Raw genomic sequence first — 22,019 nt, forward strand, 5'->3', positions numbered from 1 at the left:
TTACACGTAATAGAGGATTTCTCAAAAGGGTCTGGATTGGTCCTAAACTTAAATAAATGTCAATTATTGCCTGTCAAAGAGTGTAGTGTTCAGAGTATTTGTAATATAACAGTTAAAAATGAAGCAACATATTTAGGTCTGATTATCTGCAAAGATCCAAAAGACAGAATTTTACTAAATTGTCCCCCAATTATTAAAAAATCTCAAACCAAATTAAATCAATGGTTGCAGAGAGATTTAAGTTTAAGAGGAAGGGTATTGCTCTCAAAAGCAGAAGGTCTGTGTCGACTGACTTATGCAGCAATTTCTCCGCATGTGGACGGCAAAACTTGTAAGGATATCGACCGAATGCTCTTCAACTTCCTCTGGAAAAACAGGACACATTACATTACATCAGAAAAAGTGTATTGATGAATGACTATGAACACAGTGGTCTCAATGTTTTGGATTTTACTACTCTAAACAATACATTTAAGATTAATTGGGCTAAACATTTTCTTAAAAATCCGGTATCCATTTGGAAGTTTGGTGGTCTAAGTTATCTTAGGTTGTGATTATAATATAGATAAGCTTCCAGAAAACCTTTCGATGCTTCACAAACAACTTCTATTAGCTTGGTCCCTTATATATAAACACAACTTTACACCCCATACGTATTCAATTTGGAATAATAGGAACATAGTGTATGAAAATAAATCTTTTTTTTTCTAGGTGGGTTGAGAAACGGATTGTTTTAGTGAATCAGCTGTTTAATCCTAATGGGCAGCTTATGTCCTATTCAGAATTCTTAAACACCTATAAATTTCCAGCCACACCCAAAGAATATGCCATATTATTTGATGCAATACCTACGGGTATTATAATGCTTTTTAAAGGTATTCAACCTTGCATATCATCTGTTTCTCTCCCCAACCCTTTAGATTCACACATAGGAAGAATCTGTCTAACAAACCGTAGTAAAAGTAATAAGAATATCCGTGCTTTGTTCCAGACAGAATCTCTAACTATTCCACATGTGGTCTCTTATCGGAATTTCTTTGTCAGTGACATTAACTGGAAAAGAGTATGGACAATTCCTAACAAGTAACTGGTAACGAATAAAGTGAAGGAAGTCTCATTTAAAATACTGCATAAATTTTATCCTGCTAATCATTAGGTGACAAAGTTCAAAAGGGACATAAATGTGAACTGTGGATTTTGTGGAAGCCATCCTGAGACTGTGCAACACCTTTTCTGGATCTGTTCATACGCTAGAACATTTTGGAAAGACTTCAGTAGATTCATTGTTGGACATCTCTATAATGACTTTACTGTGAAATGGGAAAATCTTGTATTTTGTTTCTTTCGAAGGCAAAAAAAAAAGAAGATGCTTACTTTATAATAAACTTGTTAGTTGTCTTAGCTAAATTTTATTTTCACAAATGCAAATACAGTAACAAAAAACCTAATTTTAAACATTACTTTAATGATGTTTTATGTTACATAAAATTGATTAGTGGATCACTCAAATAAAAGGCTATGAAAACTATTACTATTTGTAGTAATTACAAATTATTTGAATGTATTAAATTCTTTGTATCACACCCTCTGGCATATATAATAATTTTGTTCTGGTTGTATACATGTTCTGTATACTGTTTCTTAATAAAGTTTATTTAAAAAAAAAAAAAGAGGACGCGGCTCATGAATTTGGACACCCCCCAAATGTAGCTTCTGAGTCACGTGACCGCATAGCAACGAATCACAGCAGAGCAGAAAATGGGGCGGAGCAAAGCATGTGTGCAAGAGAGGAGTCGAGCAGAGAGAGCTGCTTTTTCATGAAACGGGAGTAAAGTAGTGAACTTAGAGGAGAGAAACAAACTAAAGTATCGATCATAAACCACTACCAACGTCCTGATCGATATCTGCATCGATCTGCCCACCCTTGTCTCCTGGATCGTAGCTGAGATCAGCGTGAACCACGTGGGTCTCTGCTCCCTGATCTGTTTCCTGTGTTTGGAAAGAGTTGCAGCTTCATCGCGGAGTTTCTCTCGGTTTGTGGGCTCATCTAAAGGTAAGCACCGAGCTAACTTTACTGTGAGTTCAGTTCATGTTGAGTTTAGCTCCTGAATGAGGTCTTCTGCTGCTCTCCTCGGTGTCTGTTCACAGTTTATTGTGAACACGTTGAGAGAAGAGTGAGAGAGTGTTTGGAGAAAAACACCAACTAATCATTAGCTCAGCATGCTGGGAGAAGTTGGAGCAGAAAAGTCTTTTCATTGTCCCTGCAGCTGTTTTTCTGCCTGCACCAAACCTCTACAGCCTCATTTGTATTTACCGCGTTGACTACATCCACGATTAAAAGACCTTACGCCCCTACAGCGTTATGTACGGTTCAATGTGTGCTCGCTATTCATTGTGCCTTTAGGTGCAGCTGCCCGTACTCACAAAGAAAGTTTTGGTGTGATTCTCCTTTGCTGAGATCAACATGTCTGAAACAACTTTTTTTGTGTTTTTGATGCAGTGTTTTCTATAATTCCGTCATAATGGTTTGTATGAGCGGTGAAACGTGTTTTACCAAACTTAAAGAAGTCCAGCCGCTTTCTTGTAGAAATTGTTGAACAACATGACACTAACATTACATTTTCCATTTGTATTGTTGCGAGCCTTGTATACCGATAAGATAAACAGATAAGACGAGGCCAAAAAACTGTGATGCGCCCACATTTTGGGAGAGCTGCACGTGTTTTACTGAATCAGGGAACAGACACACACAGTGCAGTGCGGACTTAAATCCACATGTGGCAGCACTGAAAGTAAGAGAGACCTTTAACCTTTGAACCTGTCCCTTATAGAGAAGGAAAACAATCACAAAAGTACCCAGTGACTGTGCTGGTTGGGATTGTAAAAAAGTTAAATAAATAAAGACCTAAAAATGTAAACATTTTAAAATGCCTGCCTCTACAAAAAGGAATGAGATGGTATTGTGATTTTGGGAGAAAATGTCACATTGTTAAAGCCATACAACTTGAAAATGATCACAAATGTACCTGAGAACACGTTTAATGTTTGCAGGTAACAAGGTGATTTTAATTATGTATTTTTGAATATCTGCTGATGCAGCCATGAATGTGGAAATTATGTGATTTCTGAATGTAATAATTTCCCATTTCTGAAGACTGCTTCAACAAAAATGCAGGTTCAATAGTTAATGATGGTTGATAACAGCTTGGTTATTGTACACTATATTTAACTTATAAATTCGTATGTATGTAATATATCAGTGTGTATTTTCTGTTTCCCTTTTAGTTGTTGTAAAACTTGAACGCTGTCACAGATGGTCTTGGTGATGTGTTAAATAAAGGAATTTTGTGTTATAATGGAGTACCACCTAATGTGTGTGGGATCGTTATAGGAATGTGGTCAATTGGGGTCCTTAGGGACTAGTAAAGCACTATACAAATACAGGCCATTTACCATTTTACCATTTTTATTACATTTTAATTACATTTGCAGATTGTTTCGGTGGAGTTTAATAAACTCAGCCGTCTACATCGGAGTATATTCTCGAGCATCTCACACTTCTGATAATCAGCTGTCTGCTTGACGTTTATTCAGCTGTGTAAAAACTATAACTTTAATCTCAGCCAAACCGATTTACTCAGGAACAAATAAAATACTAAAAAAAGCCAAACAATAACATTTCTAAGTTATCCAAGTGACTCATATATCATGTTTAACCTGAGTAGTGAAAGACAAAAAAGATGTTAAACGTTTATTTTGTGACCCAGAAAGAATAATAAGAGTAATATTAAAACTAACTGGCTGCCGCCATTGTAGGAAACTGAGCTATTTTTTATTTTGAAATATATACAGGGTGTAGCATCCCCTGTGTAAAGGTGGTGGTATGCAGGGAGCTCAGTGGTAGGGGTGGGCGATATAAACGATATACGATAGAAACAATATAAATTTGACCAACAATAGAGATTTTGACTATATCGCTCTATCGCGATAGCGCATGTTGATGATGTCATCAAGCTGCGCCTGTTTTGGTCGAAAGCATCGCAGCGGCTAAAACCATTATCATCTGCAAATTATGCCAAGCGACAGTCATAGCAAAGAGATGAAGCCCTTTTGAAATTTGGGGAAAGCCAAAAACTGCGCTTCCTCCACTTCCGTAACATTGATTCATTAATGTTGAATTCTCTCGCAGCTGCTCTATTCCCATGTTGTTGCAGTATATTAATAACTAACCTCGTATTGTGGATGAATAATCTCAGTTGTTCTCCTGACTGAAGTTTGGCCCGTGTACAGCATCCTGCTATACGATTGCATTTGTCCCTGACCACCAGAATCCCTCACGTTAACTTTTAATGAGTGAAAAAAAAGTTGGCGTTCATCCTCCAGCTTCATTGTGCTAATGTTATGCTAACATAGCTGTGTCGCTAGCAATCACGTAGCACAACATTATATATCAGGTAGTCAGACTTCAGTAACCCCTCAAAGGCCACTGCTGTTTAGTTTTCTGTCTTCATTTATGTTGGAAGTGATAGCAGAGCTGTACGTTTGAATTAGTTTCAAAAATCTCTTAGAACATGTCATGTTTAGGTGTAAACTAGCGAGCTAACTTCCTGTTAACTTCTATCTCTGTTAAATTTAATAAATTCTGTTTTCATGGCTGCATCGATGTAAAACTTAATTGTTACACCCGATAAAGCAGCAACGCTGATGATTTAATTAAAGATGAAAGAATTTAGACCGTTTTTAACTCTTAGTATTCGTTTGACTTTGGGACCTGAAGTTGACGGAGTTTTGGACCCAGATTACTCCGCGAAGCTTTTCACTACGGCAGCCATAATGCTCTGACAATCCATCAAGCTGTGCGGCTTACCAAAGTTGTACTAAAACATTTTTTTTTTTGTCATCAACAATTTTTATTTATTTCATTTTAAACTTCAATAACAGAACTTAAGAATAACTACATAAATAAATAGTTTAAAAAACAAACAAACAAAAACAAACAACAACAAAACACAACAACAGAAACAAAAAAAAACAACCAAAGGAAAGTTATCCTATTCTTTCTTCGCACACCAATCCCCACACCACCACTCTATCATTACTCTTCTGTTCTTCAAGTTACAGAAAGCCAGCTTGTAAAGGGGGACCAAATACAATCATATTGATGCAATATATCTAATAAACCATAAGTCACTTTTTCACAAGACGCCAACTTAGCCATTGTCTTTAGCCACTCTTCATAGGGAGGGGGGTTCTTTTTCCGCCAATGTCTTAGTAGGACCCGTTTGGCCGTAGTAAGAGCCAGAATAATCCATCTTTTTGTATAACTAGAAAAATCTCCATCAGAAAGTTCTGTGGTTATACCAAGTATGGACAGTTTTGGTGAGATACCAAATCTCCTTTTTAAAACACTGAAAATTACCTCCATTATATTTTCCCACCAATCTCGAAGTGCCGAACAGCTCCATAAGATATGTAAAATCGAGGCATTTTGACCATCACATCTCCAACATTCGTCCGTAGAGGCCAGGTTCCATTTATACAATTGTTGCGGTGTTCGATGCCACCTATGGATTATCTTAAGTTGAATAAATCTACTGCCTGTTTCTTTATACATAGTATTAACACTTTGAAAACATGAATCCCATTCAACTGAAGATATGTCCAATGCCATGTCCTGGGCCCAGTAGCCCTTAACTTTAAGGAGAGGGTCAGCTGACCGTTCTTGCAATAAGTGATAAATCTTAGAGGTAATGCCTTTACCCAAGGGTGATCTTGAGAGCAGGACTTCCACAGGGCTGCCCACAGGACAACTCAAGGGGGTTCCCAGCCACTTCGATAATGAACTATGTATTTGGACATATCTCCAGAATTGATTACGCTTCAACTTATATAACTCCACAATTTTATCAAAGCTTAAAAAACATTTAGTCCCACAGTCAAATAAATCTGATACATTAAGGATGCCTGCTTTACGCCACTGTAGCCAGTCAACCGATGTCCCTCCAATTAAAATTCTTTTATTCCCCCATAAGGTTGCCGAAGGTGATTTAATAAAGTCCCAGCGACCCACCCTATGTAATTTACACCACAATGTCTTCGCGTTTGCAATTATAGGATGGGTAGTTTTATGACTGGTATCAAACAGCTCCCTCCAAGGAGAAATACCGCCATTAACTTCCGTCTCTATCAAGTCAAGTCAACTTTATTTGTCAATTCTGCCACATGTACAGGACATACACAGAATAGAAATTGCGTTACTCTCAAACCCTAGTGATTAGAAAAATGCAAATAAAATAATTAAAAAGTAAAAATTTAAATAAATACAATACAATTTTACGTATAACAAAAAAAAGCTATGCAATATACAATATACAATATTCAAGTAAGAAGGCATAGTGGTGCAAAATAGGCAAATAGTGCAAATGGGGATTTAGTAGTGTACGGTAAGAGATAGTGTAACAACAAAGTCTTATGAGGTCCAATGCTTAAGCAGTCCAATGCTCCACAAAGTGACTGGAGCAGGCCAGTGAGTGCGTCAGAGAGTGAGTGTGTGTGTGTGTGTGACAGAGTTCAGTGAGACCGTGGTGGAGAAGAGGGGAGAGGGGGGCAGAATCGGGAGGGAGTTTAGCTTCCTGACAGCCTGATGGATGAAGCTGTCCTTCAGTCTGCTGGTCCTGGCCTGGAGACTCCGCAGTCTCCTCCCTGACGGCAGCAGCTTGAAGAAGCTTTGCATTGGGTGCGTGGGATCAGCCGCTATGCAAAGGGCTTTTTTAGTGAGACGGGTGCTGTAAATGTCCTGGAGGGAGGGGAGAGAGACACCAATGATCCTCTCTGCAGCTCTCACTATGCGTTGGAGGGTTCTATGGCAGGACGCATTGCAGGCTCCAAACCACACAGTGATGCAGCTCGACAGGATGCTCTCGATGGTGCCTCTGTAGAAAGTGTACATGATGGGGGCTGGAGCTCCTGCTCTTCTATATATGGGACCAGATGGGTTTAACTGGTGCAGTAGGTAACCAAGCTCTAAGTTGTTTCACGTTCATCACCCAATAATACCATTGGAAATTAGGCAATGAAAAACCTCCTTGTTTTACACTCGCTTGAAGTTTCCTAATATTTAAACGATGTGGTGAACTACCCCAAAGAAACTGCCGGATCAAAAAGTCCAGATCTTTGAAATACTTATCTGGAATGTGTAATGGAATATTAGATAAAATATAAAAGATCATGGGTGCAGTCATCATCTTAATACAACTAATTTTACCCCATATTGTGAGACGCACTCTGGACCATCTACCAAATTCCATTTTTATTCTTTCAATCATTGGCTCCATATTTGCTTGAACCATCTTAGTGTAATCCGAGGTAATTTGTATCCCCAAATACCTCAAACCATTCACGGACCACCGAAACTCCCACTGTTTAAATAAAGTATGGGGGCAGTGTCCTGACATAGGCATTGCCTCTGATTTATCCCAGTTGACACGATACCCTGAAAGCAGCGTAAAGCTTTCTATATGTTCTAATAGGGCTTGAATTGACTTCCCAGGCTGGGTCATAAGTAACAACATATCATCTGCATATAATAGAAGCTTATGTTGACTATTACCCATCGAAATTCCAAATACATTTACATTATTTCTCAGTTTTTGTGCCAGAGGCTCTATAGCAATTACAAAGAGACCGGGGCTAAGGGGACAACCCTGTCTTGTGGATCTCTGTAAAAGGAATAGGTCTGATATGAGCCCATTCGTCAATACTCGCGCTGAAGGCGAATCTTATATCTTTATCCACCTAATAAAATTATCACCAAAACCGAACTTTTCTAATGTCTTAAACAGATAATCCCACTCAACACAATCAAAAGCTTTTGCAGCATCCAGCGATAGGGCCACTGTTGGATATACTGAATCATATACATAATTTTGCAAATTAACCAACCGTCTAATATTATCTGAACCATAGCGGTTTGGAACAAAACCAGATTGGTCTGCATGAATTATTTTTGCCATTACTGCTTTTAATCGGCCCGCTAAGACCTTTGCCAAGATTTTTTGGTCAGAATTCAGCAAAGATATAGGGCGGTAACCACTTGGGTCTAAAGGGTCTTTCCCAGTTTTAAGAATAAATGTTATAAGTCCAGAGTGCATTGACTGAGGTAATGAGCCTACTTTGAACGCCTCATTATAAACATCGAGCAACAGGGGACTTAACATATCTTCAAATGCTCTATAGAAATCCAATGGTAACCCATCTAATCCTGGAGCTTTATTAAGTGGCATACTGTTAATTGCATGGGTAATCTCCTCCACTGTAATTGGAGCATCTATAATCAGCTGGTCAGTAGTAGAAAGCTGTGGCAGGTTTAAATCAGTAAAAAATGCTTCGAATTTCTGTTCATCTAAACTACCTTGTGTAGAATAAAGATTATTGTAAAAGGCCCTGAATCCATCATTTATATGTCTAATAGAAGTTGAAATAACCCCATCTGATTGTCGTATGCCTGGGATATGGTTCATACTGTCTTTCTGTTTAAGACGGTATACTAATAAACGACTCGGCTTTTCTCCCATTTCCCAATATGCTTGATTAATGCGAAATAAAGCGTATTCTGCCTTTCTGTTGTACAGTACATTCAACTCATATTTAACTTTAACGATTTTATTCAACGTAACTCTGTCTTTTGTATGGGAATGTACTGCCTCAAGTGCCTTTAATTTGGCTTCTAACGTAATGATATTCTTGTTAGCTGCCTTCTTTTTAAAGGAAGCGTAAGAAATTATTCTCCCCCTTAAGTATGCCTTCATAGCATCCCACCAAGTAGCCAATGTAGTGTCCTCTCGATTATTTGTCTGTTTGTAAAATTGTATTTCATCTCTTATCAATTTAATAAAACCAGAGTCTTTAATTAAGGACACATTTAAACGCCATCTGCGGCTTGGAGGAATCTGTAAAATATTTCCAAGACATAGAAAAATTGGCGCATGGTCCGAAATTACTATATTACCAATACTTGAATCTATAGAATTATTCACTAAGGCTTCAGAAATAAGAAGAAGAAAGAAGAAGAAAGTGTGTACATTATTGTACTTTATTGAGCCCCGTGGGGAAATTGCTCTCTGCATTTAACCCATTCACTCAGTGAAGCAGTGGGCAGCCATTGGGCGCCCGGGGAGCAGTGTGTAGGGACGGTACCTTGCTCAGGGGTAGCTGTTAAGGGGAATCGAACCCCCGACCTTCCGATCATGGGGCAACCACTCTACCTACTGAGCTATCCCTGCCCAGAAAGTAGTGAGGCGGAGAGTAAAATGAATATTCCCTGCCTTCTGGATGCATTGTCCGCCAAATATCATTCAGACCCAAATCTGAGGTCATCTGCCTTATGGCAACTACAGATTTACTCTCTGTGCCTCTCCTAGGAAGTGATCTATCTAGGTCTTGATCCAGTATTTGATTAAAATCTCCTCCTACCACTATTTGTGCACCTTCTAATTCCAAAAGATACTGTGACAGGTTATGAAAAAAGGCGGGTATGTCCGCATTAGGTGCATAGATATTACATAAAAACATAAAATTATTGGTGTGTCCAGTAATTGTCCATAAACCAATATAAATCTACCTTCCTTATCTGGTATTACTTTTGTTTCAGTAAAGCTAACTGCTTTATGAATCAGAACCGACACTCCCCTGCTTTTACCAGTTCCAGGACTGGAAAAGACTTTACCTACCCAGGAACATTTAAGTTTTAAAGTTTCTGACTTACACATGTGTGTTTCTTGAATAAAGGCTATATCAACTCTTGATAACTTTAAATATGTTAATATTTTCTTCCTCTTAATCCCGTTATTCAACCCCTTAACATTCCAGCTGGCTATTTTGAAATCTGTCTGTTTATCCATGTTACAATGTGGAATTCCATATAATACTCCAATTCATAAATATATCCATTATAGAGGGTGGTTTTATGTGAAGATAAACCAATTTATAAATACAAGGACTCAAAATAAATAGAAACAAACTGAAAACAGCTCCAGCAAAACTCCAGCCAGAAAAAAGGAAAAAACAAAAGGCAAGACTAATTCTTGCTAACACTGGAAAACCCAGGGTTGGTGGTCACCGGTGCCCGGCTAGCAACCCAGCACATAACTAGTAGTTTATAGGGATATTTAAATTAATCGAGTAAAAGGGAAAAAAAAAAAAGAAAATCCCTGCACCAAATCCATCTAACAACACGTTAAACGCACTTACATATGGTAAAGTACTTCACCATCCCCGATCACAAAACAAAACAAAAAAAAGGCAGAAAGTGTCACTTATCTTAAGGGAACATATTCTTAATAAATTTTGCAGCCTCCTCCGGTGAAGAAAATCTGTGCCTTGCTCCATTGCGTTTTATTTCTAGAGTAGCGGGGAAAAGCAGCGAGTATTCCACTCCTTTTTCTCTCAACTCCAACTTAATTTGTTTGAAAGACATGCGCCAGTCCATGGTTCGTCGGGAGTAATCCGGAAAAAACATTATCTTCGCCCCACGCCATAGAATCTGGCCTTTCTCTCTGGCCGCCCGAAGGATGTCTTCCTTATCCCGATAACGGAGTAAGTTAACCATAACAGGCCGCGGTCGTTCTCCCTCTCTCCTACTCCGTTTCGGTGGACCCATAGGAACACGATGCGCTCGCTGTATATCTAGCGTACGGGGCTCCAAAGTTAAATCCAACATTATGGGGATCTCCCGCTGTAAGAACTTGATCATATCCTCTCCTTCTATTAACTCAGGTATACCAATTATCCTGATATTACAGCGCCGTCCTCTGTTGTCCAGATCTTCAATATGGTTCCGTAAGTTCTTAATTTCTTCTTGAATAGTGGGTAATTGTTGCTCTGACGCATGGGTTGCCTCCTCAAGAGTTGCAACCCGACTTTCCACTTCTTCCATGCGGGCACTCAACGCATTGATTTTACCTCCGATCTCCTGAACAGTCGTTTTTATCTGTTTCGTGTCCTTTTCAATATTATTTGTCGATGTCCGAATGATTCTTAAATCCGCAACCAACTCGTTTAGTGTTAATTCTCCTCCCGAGGCTACACACGTCGCAGCGGCTGGGTCTTCCTGAGGCCTGCTGACGTAGGCATCCATTTTCTTAGTAGTTTAAGCTTGTTGTTCAGTCGGAGGGTCTTTAGCACGCTGCGCCCTTCTGGTTTGCCGTTTCCGCATTAGTTCACAAAGGCTAGTTATTTAAGGGCATTTCACATACATGTGCCAATACACAATGTTCCAAAAAAGACGGTGCATGCTATTACTGTATCTATTTTCAGTGTGCAAGTTGCAGAGCAACTCTTTTCAGGCTGCCATCTTGTCGGGAACCACCGTACTAAAACATTTTTTTAACAGATTTCTGCACGCAGAAATCGGTTCGAGGTCAGTAAGCACAACCAGAATTCATACATAAGGCACACTCTCGATTTTTGAGAAAATTAAAGGATTTTTAGTGTGGAAAATACGTTATACAGAAGAAAAGAATATATCACGATATATATCGTTACCGCACATGCTTCAAATTATATCACCTTATGAATTTTAGGCCATATCGCCCAGCCCTACTCAGTGGCCTTTTCCCTTTCAAGTTCTTGTAGGCAGCTGATGACTTTCTTTTTGTAGTTGCTCCTGGGATTTCACCTTGAAGCTTCATAGTAGAGATGTGCAAAGCAGCCAGTATCTGTATTTGTATTTATTGAGGGGGGAAAAGTATTTGTATTTGAGTAAAATTCAAGCTGGGCATAAAAATCAATTTTTTGTGTTACGCTTGTAATTAATGTTATAGTGTAAGTATTCTTTAATTGTATCCATTATAGCAACTATGGATAGGCAGTATTAGTTGATTTTTTCTTTCCATAAATCCAGCAATGAACATGTAACGTCACTGAAAAGAAAATAACATAACAGCCATTGCCTCAACCATGGTTAAACCAACAACTAAGGTTAACCTTAGCATAGGTTGAAATACCTAAGTAACCTAAATGTACTATATAGCTCGCACAAGTGCATACATTCGACACAATCATTGTTTTAACCTTTTTACCGAACTTTATCGTTACTCTGTCAACAGCCTGTTGTCTAAATTACCAAGCTAACAGAGCTACGTAAACAGAGTGAACATAAGAGCACCCGAATGCAGATGTCAATAGCGCAGCGTAATGAAATAATCTCCCGATCTTCGCGAAACCTATAAACTGCCTCCAGAACACAGTTAAGGTCCAAAAAATCTATTGAACAAAAATAGTGATGCAGTTCAGTGTTTTTTTCGCTCAGCCGAGCCGTCTCTGTCACTGTGTGGAGCAGCCTGTGTCAGTCACCTCTTTCACACGTCACTCACTCATCCAGTACTGTTCTGCAGTCTCTCAAGGAAACTCAGCTGTTTCATATAAAGTTTTCCCTTGTTCCCAAATAAAAATATTTTTTAAGTATTTGTTCGAAATAAATATTCGTAAAGAAATAATTATTATTATTATTATTTTTTTGTTTTTTTGTTTGTTTTTTTTGTGTGCCTTTCCGAATACTGTATTCCGGTCCTGCTCCACCCCTCCTTCATAGGTATTGTTACTGATGAGTGTCGTAATGTTTATTTGCTCTGCTTCTTCTTGTCAGGGATAAAATACATATCTATACTTTTGTGTCCCAGCTGAGTAACAGGAGGAGAAGAGTCTGGTGGAGCAGCAGAGGAACAGTTTCAGCCATTTGGACTCAGCTCAGCCACTAGAGAGGAAACAATGACTTCAACACAGGAGGTGAGAAAAGTATCTCAGTTACACTGTTATTGAAACTGTGTGCACAGCTGGTTGTTAACAGCAGCTTTATCTTTTCCATTCTGGGCTCCTCCTCCACACATACAGAAGCTACATTCACAAACAAAAACCACAGAAGTTATAAGAAAATACAAAGATCATATTTTATCAGCACACATTGAAACAACATCATCATCAGTTGAACTCACAATATTTTTATGACATAAAAGATTTTCCCCTTTGACAAGTCTTATTGTAGCACATCATTGTAGTGGGAAACTATCACCAGAAGGTGGTGGTAACACACCTACAACGTGTTTCTTGACCTCTTTGATTCCACTAATGGAGGCAGTTTCAGTTTGTTCCAGGACTGCATTTCACTCACTGCCTCTGTTTGTATCTCTGTCACTGCAGGACCAACATGGAGCGAGAAGTGAGCGCTCTCAGGAGGCCGACAAACCTCACAGAAGAAAGGGGGAGAAGAAATACAGTTGTGACGAGTGTGGGAAGAATTTTACCCGAGCTCAACACCTGAAAACACACCAACTCATCCACAGTGGAATTAAAGCGTACAGCTGTGACTTGTGTGGAAAATCTTTTTCCCGGGCTCCATACCTGAAAGCACACCAACTTATCCACAGTGGAGTTAAACCCTACAACTGTGATTTGTGTGGAAAATCTTTTACCCGGCCTCAACACCTGAAAACACACCAACTCCTCCACAGAGGAATTAAAGCGTACCCCTGTGACTTGTGTGGAAAATCTTTTTCCCGGGCTCAATACCTGAAAGCACACCAACTTATCCACAGTGCAGTTAAACCCTACAACTGTGAATTGTGTGGAAAATTTTTTACCCAGCCTGGAAGCTTAAAAACACACCAACTCATCCACAGTGGAATTAAACCGTACAGCTGTGACTTGTGTGGAAAATCTTTTACCTGGGCTAAAACCTTAAAAACACACCAACTCATCCACAGTGGAATTACAGCGTACAGCTGTGACTTGTGTGGAAAATCTTTTATCCAGGCTGAACACCTGAAAACACACCAACTCATCCACAGTGGAATTAAACCGTACAGCTGTGAGTTGTGTGGAAAATCTTTTACCCAGCCTGGAGGCTTAAAAAGACACCAACTCGTCCACATTGGAGTTAAAGCGTACAGCTGTGATCAGTGTGGTAAAGCTTTTGCTCACAGTACGTACTTACAGCGTCATCAAGTTACCCACTCTGGAAGCAAAGCGTACCCATGTGATTTTTGTGGAAAAACATTCCGCCGTATAGAGTCACGAAATCTACACTTACGCAGTCACACTGGACATAATGTTTATTTCTGTGATCAGTGTGGAAAACTATTTACAACAGCTGGAGAGTTAAAACAACACATGTTTACCCACAATGAGGAGAGACCTTATAAATGTGACCTGTGTGATAAGACTTTCAAATCTCCAAAGTCCCTGAGAAGACACCAAAAGATCCACACCAGAAAGTAACTCTACAAGTGCAGTTACTGTGAGGTATGTATTTATATTATTATCTTCTTATATTAGACTGAGTGTTTGGAACAAGTCAGATCAGTAAACTTATGGAGTTATATTGGATGAACTGATTGAAAAAATGTGTTATTTTCGTCCAGTAAGCTGAGTGTTATTAGTAGAAGCAAGTATCACAGTTGTTATAGGTTAATAGGACCTAGGCTCACCTTTTCTCTAATCAAAATAAAAAAGTAAACAGAAAACAAAGACACAAAAACATAAGAAGAAGAACTTTATTTATGAAGTGCTTTCAGACAAAGTTCTGTACAGCTATTTAAAAATAAAGAAATAAATGAAAGTGATGCATAGCAATAAAAGTTAAAAACAATAATTAAGATGTGTAGGATAGGGTGAACTAGTGGGTCTTCAACTTAGCTGTAAAAACCTCCACAGAGGCTCCACTAATATCTTGAGGGAGGTTGTTCCACAAAAACGGGGCAGGAAAAGGAAAAAGCACGCTCCCCCAATAGTTATTTTTCTGGCTCTAGGAACTTTTGAATGACCAGAATCCTGGGATCGGAGAGCATGGGATGGAACATAAGGGTTCAAAAGATCAGAGAGGTATGAAGGTGCCAAACCATTTAAAGCCTTGTAGGTGAGCAGCAGGACCTTAAAATCTGTCGAACCTCACAAGGTAGCCAATGAAGTGATTTCAATGCAGGGGTATTGTGCTCAAATGTTCCAGTTTTAGTTCAAATGTGAGCAGCTGCATTTTGCACCATCTGTAAACCTCTAAAACCTTTCTTTGGTAGCCCAGAAAGGAGAGCGTTACCATAATCGATACGCGAAGACACAAATGCGTGGAGAAGAACCTCTGCAGTGTAGTTTGATAAAACTTGTCTGATTTTAGCTATGTTCCTCAAATGACAAAAGGCGGTCTTTGTTGTCTCTTTTACATGAGACTCGAAGGAGAGCGCCATGTTGAACCACACGCCCAAGTTTTTAACCTTGTCCCTGCAATTTATGACATAGTCATCAATTTTCAAGATTCAATTCAATCTTATTTATATAACGCCAAATCACAACAACAGTCGCCTCAAGGTGTTTTATATTGTACAGTAGATTCTACAATAATAGATACAGAGAAAATCCCAACAATCATATGACCCCCTATGAGCAAGCACTTTGGTGACAGTGGGAAGGAAAAACTGGTACTGTAGAAAACTTATACAGTACCAGTGCTTGTTGCTGTTCCTCTACATCAAATACATTAAATTGGGAGATGCTCTTTGTTTCAGGCGATTTTCAGGATAAAAATGTTGAAGGAATTCCCTGACTTACTGTGTTTGTGTCTTTGTTTAGAAGCAGAGCGACACAGATGGATCCAATTCTCAAACCTGTCGTCACTGTGGTGGTGGGAAAGAGTTTCACTGTGACCTTTGTGGAAAAACTTTCAATTACCAGAAAGCCTGAAAATACATCAGCGTAGACACACTGGAGATAAAATGAACTACTGCAAAGAGTGTGAGAGAGGCTTTCCCACACTGAGTGAATTACAAAAAACACGAACTCTGTAACAGTGGGGTTAAAAAGCACGTGTGTGACCAATGTGGGTCATCCTTCACCACTATCAGCCAGCTTAAGAGACATGAACAAATCCACACAGGAGAGAAACCATACAACTGTAGACACTGTGACAGAAGCTTCTCACATTCAGCTCATCGTAACACCAAGAGCTACATCTGTGTCCAGTGTGACAAAATCCTCAGGAATCTCCGTTCATATTCCAAATACAAACGATCCCACGCTGCAAATAAACTGTTTCACTGTTACCAGTGTGCAAAAAACATGTACTTACATAAACATCTCTTTTTGGCAAATACTGGACATCTGTTTTTGGCAGACCATAACTTTGGCACAACACCAGCGCCCTGGACTTGTGATGTCAAGTTAAATTAATGCATCACGTTGGTACCTGGTAATGTTTATGTGAGCTTCCCTGTCAGAAACACCCCAGGATCATGCTTGCTAAGCGAATAGCTTTTCAGTCTTGTTAGCCAATGAGTGAAATGCGACAGCAAACTATAAAACAAGAGAAGCGACATCGTCTCTTAGTTTGTTTGTCCACCCCCCATCCCCCAAATTTGCGTGTTGGACCACATAAGTATTTAACTATATACCGTATTTTCACGACCATAAGACGCACTGTACTAAAAGGCACAGTCTCAGTTATGTGTGCCATTACTGTATTTAACACACACATAAGGCGCACTGGATCATAGGGCGCATACAAGTACCGTATGCGTATTTAAAAATAAAGCGGGAGCAAACCTGAGTTTGGTACTCACATTTTTATCATCAATCAAACCCATCGAAGTCCTCATCCTCTGTGTCTGAATTGAACAGCTGCGCTAAATCTCCATCAAACATGCCAAGTTCACTTTCTTCACTGTCAGAGTCACTTTCCGTGCCGTGCGGCTCCTCGGAAATGATGCCGGCTTTTGCGAAAGCTCGAACAACAGTGCCAGCAGACATGTTAGCCCAAGCATCTACAATCCATTGGCAAATTGTGGCGTAACTCGCCCGGCGCTGCCTTCCACTCTTGGTGAAACTGTGGTCTCCATCGGTCATCCATCGCTCCCAGGCCGCTCGCAGCCTTACTTTGAATGGGCGGTTCACACCGATGTCCAGCGGCTGGAGTTCCTTTGTCAGGCCTCCCAGAATGACAGCAAGCTCACAGTTCATTTGTTTCACTAGTTTTTTCACATTGGCTGTGAGATGGGCACGCATAGAGTCACAGATTAAGAGCGATGGTGATGCGTGGAAAAAACCACCTGGTCTCCTTACATACACCTCCCTCAGCCAGTCTTTCATCATTTCCTCATCCATCCAGCCCTTTTCATTTGCCTTAATGATGATTCCTGCTGGAAACTTCTCTTTAGGCAAAGTCTTTTGCTTAAAAATCACCATAGGCGGCAGTTTCTGTCCATTAGCATGGCAGCCAAGCACAACAGTAAAAGAAGACTTTTCATACCCCGTTGTGCGTATCGCTACCGTGCTGGTCCCCTTCTTCTCCACAGTGTGACTCACCGGGATGTCAAAAGTGAGCGGGACCTCGTCCATGTTAGTGATGTGGCTGGGCTGGATGTGTTTGTCGCCGATGTGTTTGCTACAGTATGAGCGGAAGATGGCCAGCTTTTCCTTACAATCCGCTGGAAGTTGCTGCGCTACCGTAGTCCCGGTCCTGATGGAAAAATGGCACCGTTTCATAAAAAGTGAAAGTGAAACTGCTTTTAGCCGAATGGTGACCGTCGAAACGCTTCTCCTGCTCGTTCTTTGCTCGATGATCCACCGCTCGAGTCTTTCCTCCAACTCGGCCACACTTCACCCTTTAGCGTTCTCATGGTGTTCTCTACTACCTCCTCATTACAACACACAGGGCGCACTGCGCTATAGGGCGCGCTGTACTTTTTTGAAGAAAATCTAAGACTTTTAAGTGCGCCTTATGGTCGTGAAAATACGGTATGTAATCAGTTAAACTGTGTAATTGACATAAAGACCTCATGATATACAACAATTCTGTTTTGTTCAGTTTTACTGTAATTAAGCACAGTTGTATATATGATCCTGTAAAGAGCCTCATGCACGTCTCACATGGCTGTAGTCGTGACAGAGCTTTAGCATGGTTATCAGCAGCTAGGAACATCATCCTAAAGATGAGACCAGCTCCAGGGCGACATGCAATTGTGAATTTATGAACTGAATCATCTGTAAACGTTGGGAACTTGCTTTGGACTGGAAAATAAAATATTTTTGATTTAATTTGAATCTTTATTTAAACGTACGCCAGAGACCATTTTTAATTTCCTGTTTTCAAACTTTTTTTTGTTTAAATACTACTGGAACTTTAATCTGTATTACTTAATATTCTTATTTATTTCATCTTTATTCGGACAATAAGTAATGTTAAAAATACATTTGATTTATTTTCAAATTCAATTCCTAGGTCATTATTTTAATCTGCTGTGGGACGAGACAACAGGCTGATATTGGGTGTTGTTTTTGATTAAGCTTTTACTTTGAAGCGAAATTTAAATAAGACAGTAAGAACCCGCTTTGTTCATTTAAGGAACATCTCAAAACCTAGATTAATGGTGTCAATGAGTGAACTTGAGATGATATCCATGCTTTTGTCTACAAGACTCAACTATTGCAATAGTCTGTTTAGTTGTCTCAACAGGAAAGGGCTGGCTCATCTTCGGGTTGTGCAAAACTCTGCAATGAGACAATTGGAGCCCATATAACTCCCGTTTTAAAGTCACTACACTGGCTTCATTTTAAAATTCTAGTTTTAAACTTTAGAGCCCTTTATTGCTGATTTGATTTGTATACACAACTCTTCTCATAACCTGAGGTCATGGAATCAAAACCTTTTAGTGGTCCCCCACACTTGTGTCAGAACTCAAAGGGACCAATCTTTCCAATCTGTTGCACAGAGACTGTGGAATGCCCTTCCTCTATTTCTACAGTATCTGAAGACCTTCAAAAAGCAGCTAAAGACATTTTTATTTCAAAAAGCAAAAACAAATTTTCCTTCTCAAGCCATTTCCAGGCCTGAAGATCCTCTTCTTTTCAGTCTGGGGATCTGACCAGGGTGTACCCTATCTCTTGCCCTCTTACAGCTTTAATAGACTCCAAAATTGCAACATGTATTTATGGTCATGAGCAGTGATGGGAATAATGGCATTAAAATAAACAGTGGTACTAACACCAGTACTTGTTTTCAGTGACTAGTAACTTAACTAATTGCTTTTTCTGCCATTACAACACCGTTACTAGCAAGAAAAAGCGGTGAAGGTGTGTTCCAGTTTGTCAACACACAGACGGTTGAAGCTGTCTTCTTCTTACCGTGAGCTAAGGGAGCAAACAATCACACGAATGCTGCCACAGTTTTCTACCAAGTCCTCAGAGAGCTGTGTGGACCTCAAGTCTGGATCATCCTGAGACAACAAATCTGAACCCAAACTCCAGTTATCTATGTATGTGCATGTATCCAGTTCAGAGCTGTGGGGTGGTGGAGTCTGCAGCTGTCACAGGTATAGGCTATGAAAGTGAATGAAGATGTTGTCCTAGATACCAGCTCATTTTGGTGGAAATTGAATAATTTTGCAAGAAGGCTTAAGCAGGTCAACAGCAAGGGGAGGAAGATGGTTTTTCAGGATTCAAAGCAATGCAGGAGAAACTGGAGGAGAGGAGACACTCACATGAAGACACACTAGATTAAAGAAAGAAGCACAAAAGCTCAGATATCTGAAACCGATTCAAAACCCCAGAGAGCTCAAACTTTAACCACCACCTGTTGGTGGCGATAATGCACCTAGTGGTTGTTGAAGACAGTCTGTACAGTAGTTGTCACTGTCACTACCCGATCCGTACCGGAAACCCGATCGGTACTCCGCATGCGCGAAAGGTGTCTACGTCCAGTCGAAGCGTTTTACGATAGTTGCGGGTCAGAGTATCTGTTAAGATGTTAAGAATACTAAGAAGACTGCCAAACCAATTCACCGGACAATTATATCCACGCTCTTTGGTTCTGTCCACCAGTTCAGAAGTTTTGGCGCGAGATATGTGAAGACTTATCGAAGTGTCTGAAATGTAACATTCCAACTTCCCCCTTAGTGTGTTTGTTGGGCAGCTTAGATAATGTCACTTCAGAAAAGAATATAGTCCATATGGTTTTCACTGCCCTATGCATAGCCAAGAAAACAGTCCTCATGAACTGGAAAAATAAAAACAATCTTAATTCTAACCAATATAGAAATTATCTATTAGATTACATTAGTCTTGATACAGCCTCTGCCACCACATCAGATCAATTGCTCTGGGCTCCTTTGATCAGCTCCATCACCTAGTGGGGGTGGGGGGTCATAGTTTGGTCCCGCCTTCACTGTTGTGATTGGTGTGGGGGTAGGGACAGGCTTAGGGTGTCGGGGGGTTCCCCGGAGGCATCTTCCGTGGGGGGCTCAACCCGGGGTAGCGGTCATGTCCGGTTAGGGGCTCTGTTGGCTCTCAGGTGACTGTTTCCTCGCGGCTGCGTGTAGTGGGGCTTGGGGAGGGTCTGTGCTGACGGACGTGGGTTACTGACCTGGCTGCCCCTGGGTGGGTCCGGGATGGGCGTGAGGTTCTGGGGGCGCTCCGTCTCTGGGCTGGGGCCCGGGCCGGGCCTCGGGGGCTTGGGTCCTGGTTGGTATGTTGTCGGGGTTGTGGGCGGGTGGGTGTATGGGGGCCCAGTCCTGGCGCAGGGTGCCGCCGGTGCGTCGAGCCACCTGGGGGGCTCTTCAACTGGTTGGGGAGATTGTCACATCTTGCAGGAGCTTTCCTCTCTTCAGGAACTCTCTCTGCAGGAGGGGGAGATACAGGAGAGGTTGAGGAAGATCTCAGCCTGGGCGTTTATTGTCTTATGTAGTCTGGAAGATGAGTGGATGGTGGGGTGAGTGCAGTTTTCTCTGTGGTGGGGTTGGGTGGACTGTCCCGGGCTCTGTGGGGCCGGGAGGCGCTGCTGCACTGGGTCCCGGTCTGGATGGGCCTGGGCCCCCTTTCCCTGGCGGGCCGCGGAGCATGGGGGTGCCTACTGGGGTCAGCGGGGGAGCTGGCCCCAGGGAGGGGTCACTTGCCCCTCCCTTCCTTCCCTCCCCATCTCCAGCTGCCTCCCTCTTCCCGCTCCACCACAACCACCCACACATGCAGGACCTTGGAGTAGGGGTATGTCACCAGGGTGCAGAGGAGGCTACCCCCCCCCCCCCCCCCCCCCCGTCCCCTTCTGGCTGCCTCTGCCTCAATTTTATCCCACAACTTAGACATTCACATTACTCACACTCTCATTACACATACATATAGGATCTTGGGGGTGGGCACGATACACGGAATCCAAATTACCATCAGGGTGTACACCTCACCCCTGGCGTTGTTGCCCACCTCTCAATTTTAAATACACGTAGACATTGAGGGCTAGCAGGAGGGACCATGCGCTTACCTGCTGCTCTCTGGCAGGTAGCTCCATGCCCTCCTGGGTTTTAAATGCACCTTAGAACACACATGCATCAACACTACAATGAGCGGGTGGAGGGAGGTTTGGAGTCTTCTCTCACCCCCGTTCTCTGCGACCTGCTGGAGCGGGGGGGCTAGGAGGAGGAGTTGGCCGTCCGACTGCGGTCTGGAGTGTGGGGCCTCCCTGCTGCTGCGGAGTCGGGGCGGTCTGCCTCCCCCCACCGCAGGGAAAAGGGTAACACCACCTGGGTCTGGGTGCAGTTCCCCCCTCCAGGGGCAAGGGTACCTAGACCCGGTTCGTAGAGTACGCTTGGGGAGTGTGATCGTGTGTACAGCGTCTCTTTATGTCTGTCTCCACGTTGGTTGAGTGTGGAGTAAGTGCATATGAGAGCATGAGGGTGGGAATGGATGTTTGTATCTGTGTGTGCCTGTATGTCTGTGTCTATATGTCAGGTTGGGTGTCAGACGCCACCTCTCTGGGGACATCTCAGGCCCTCCAAGGTTTGGAGGCCTGTCTCCCCCCACCACCACTTCCCCTGCCAGTGGCGGACCCCCTCAGACGTCAGTGCGTTGGTGGTTCTTTGTGTCCGGGGATGGGCATCCAGGTACACACCGGCTCACTCCTTGGCGGCCGCTTATCGGGGCCTGGAGCCTGGGGCTCGCTCGGGCCACTTCGGAGGTGGGGTGCCCCCGGCCTCTCGGCCTGGGGCTCGGTCACT

General features: G+C 41.6%; 1 protein-coding gene across 2 annotated transcripts; it reads left to right on the forward strand.

The window, feature by feature from the left end:
- Positions 1-1,768: 1,768 nt before the first annotated feature.
- On the forward strand, positions 1,769-18,075 carry LOC146662748 (uncharacterized). Of its 2 annotated transcripts, none has more exons than XM_085419396.1 (4): positions 1,769-2,053; positions 12,678-12,783; positions 13,195-14,295; positions 15,616-18,075. In XM_085419396.1, exons 2-3 carry the CDS (start codon positions 12,766-12,768, stop codon positions 14,269-14,271), a joined length of 1,095 nt encoding a protein of 364 aa, XP_085275522.1. In that variant the 5' UTR covers positions 1,769-2,053; positions 12,678-12,765; the 3' UTR covers positions 14,272-14,295; positions 15,616-18,075. The 2 variants fall into 2 exon arrangements, with proteins under 2 accessions (XP_085275522.1, XP_085275523.1); XM_085419397.1 differs by having other exon boundaries at positions 15,619-18,075.
- Positions 18,076-22,019: the final 3,944 nt, after the last annotated feature.

Source organism: Rhamphochromis longiceps, linkage group LG9, assembly GCF_057381845.1.
Source record: "Rhamphochromis longiceps isolate RC_006_pf linkage group LG9, R_longiceps_female_GT1.1, whole genome shotgun sequence".
Taxonomy (NCBI): Eukaryota; Metazoa; Chordata; class Actinopteri; order Cichliformes; family Cichlidae; genus Rhamphochromis; species Rhamphochromis longiceps.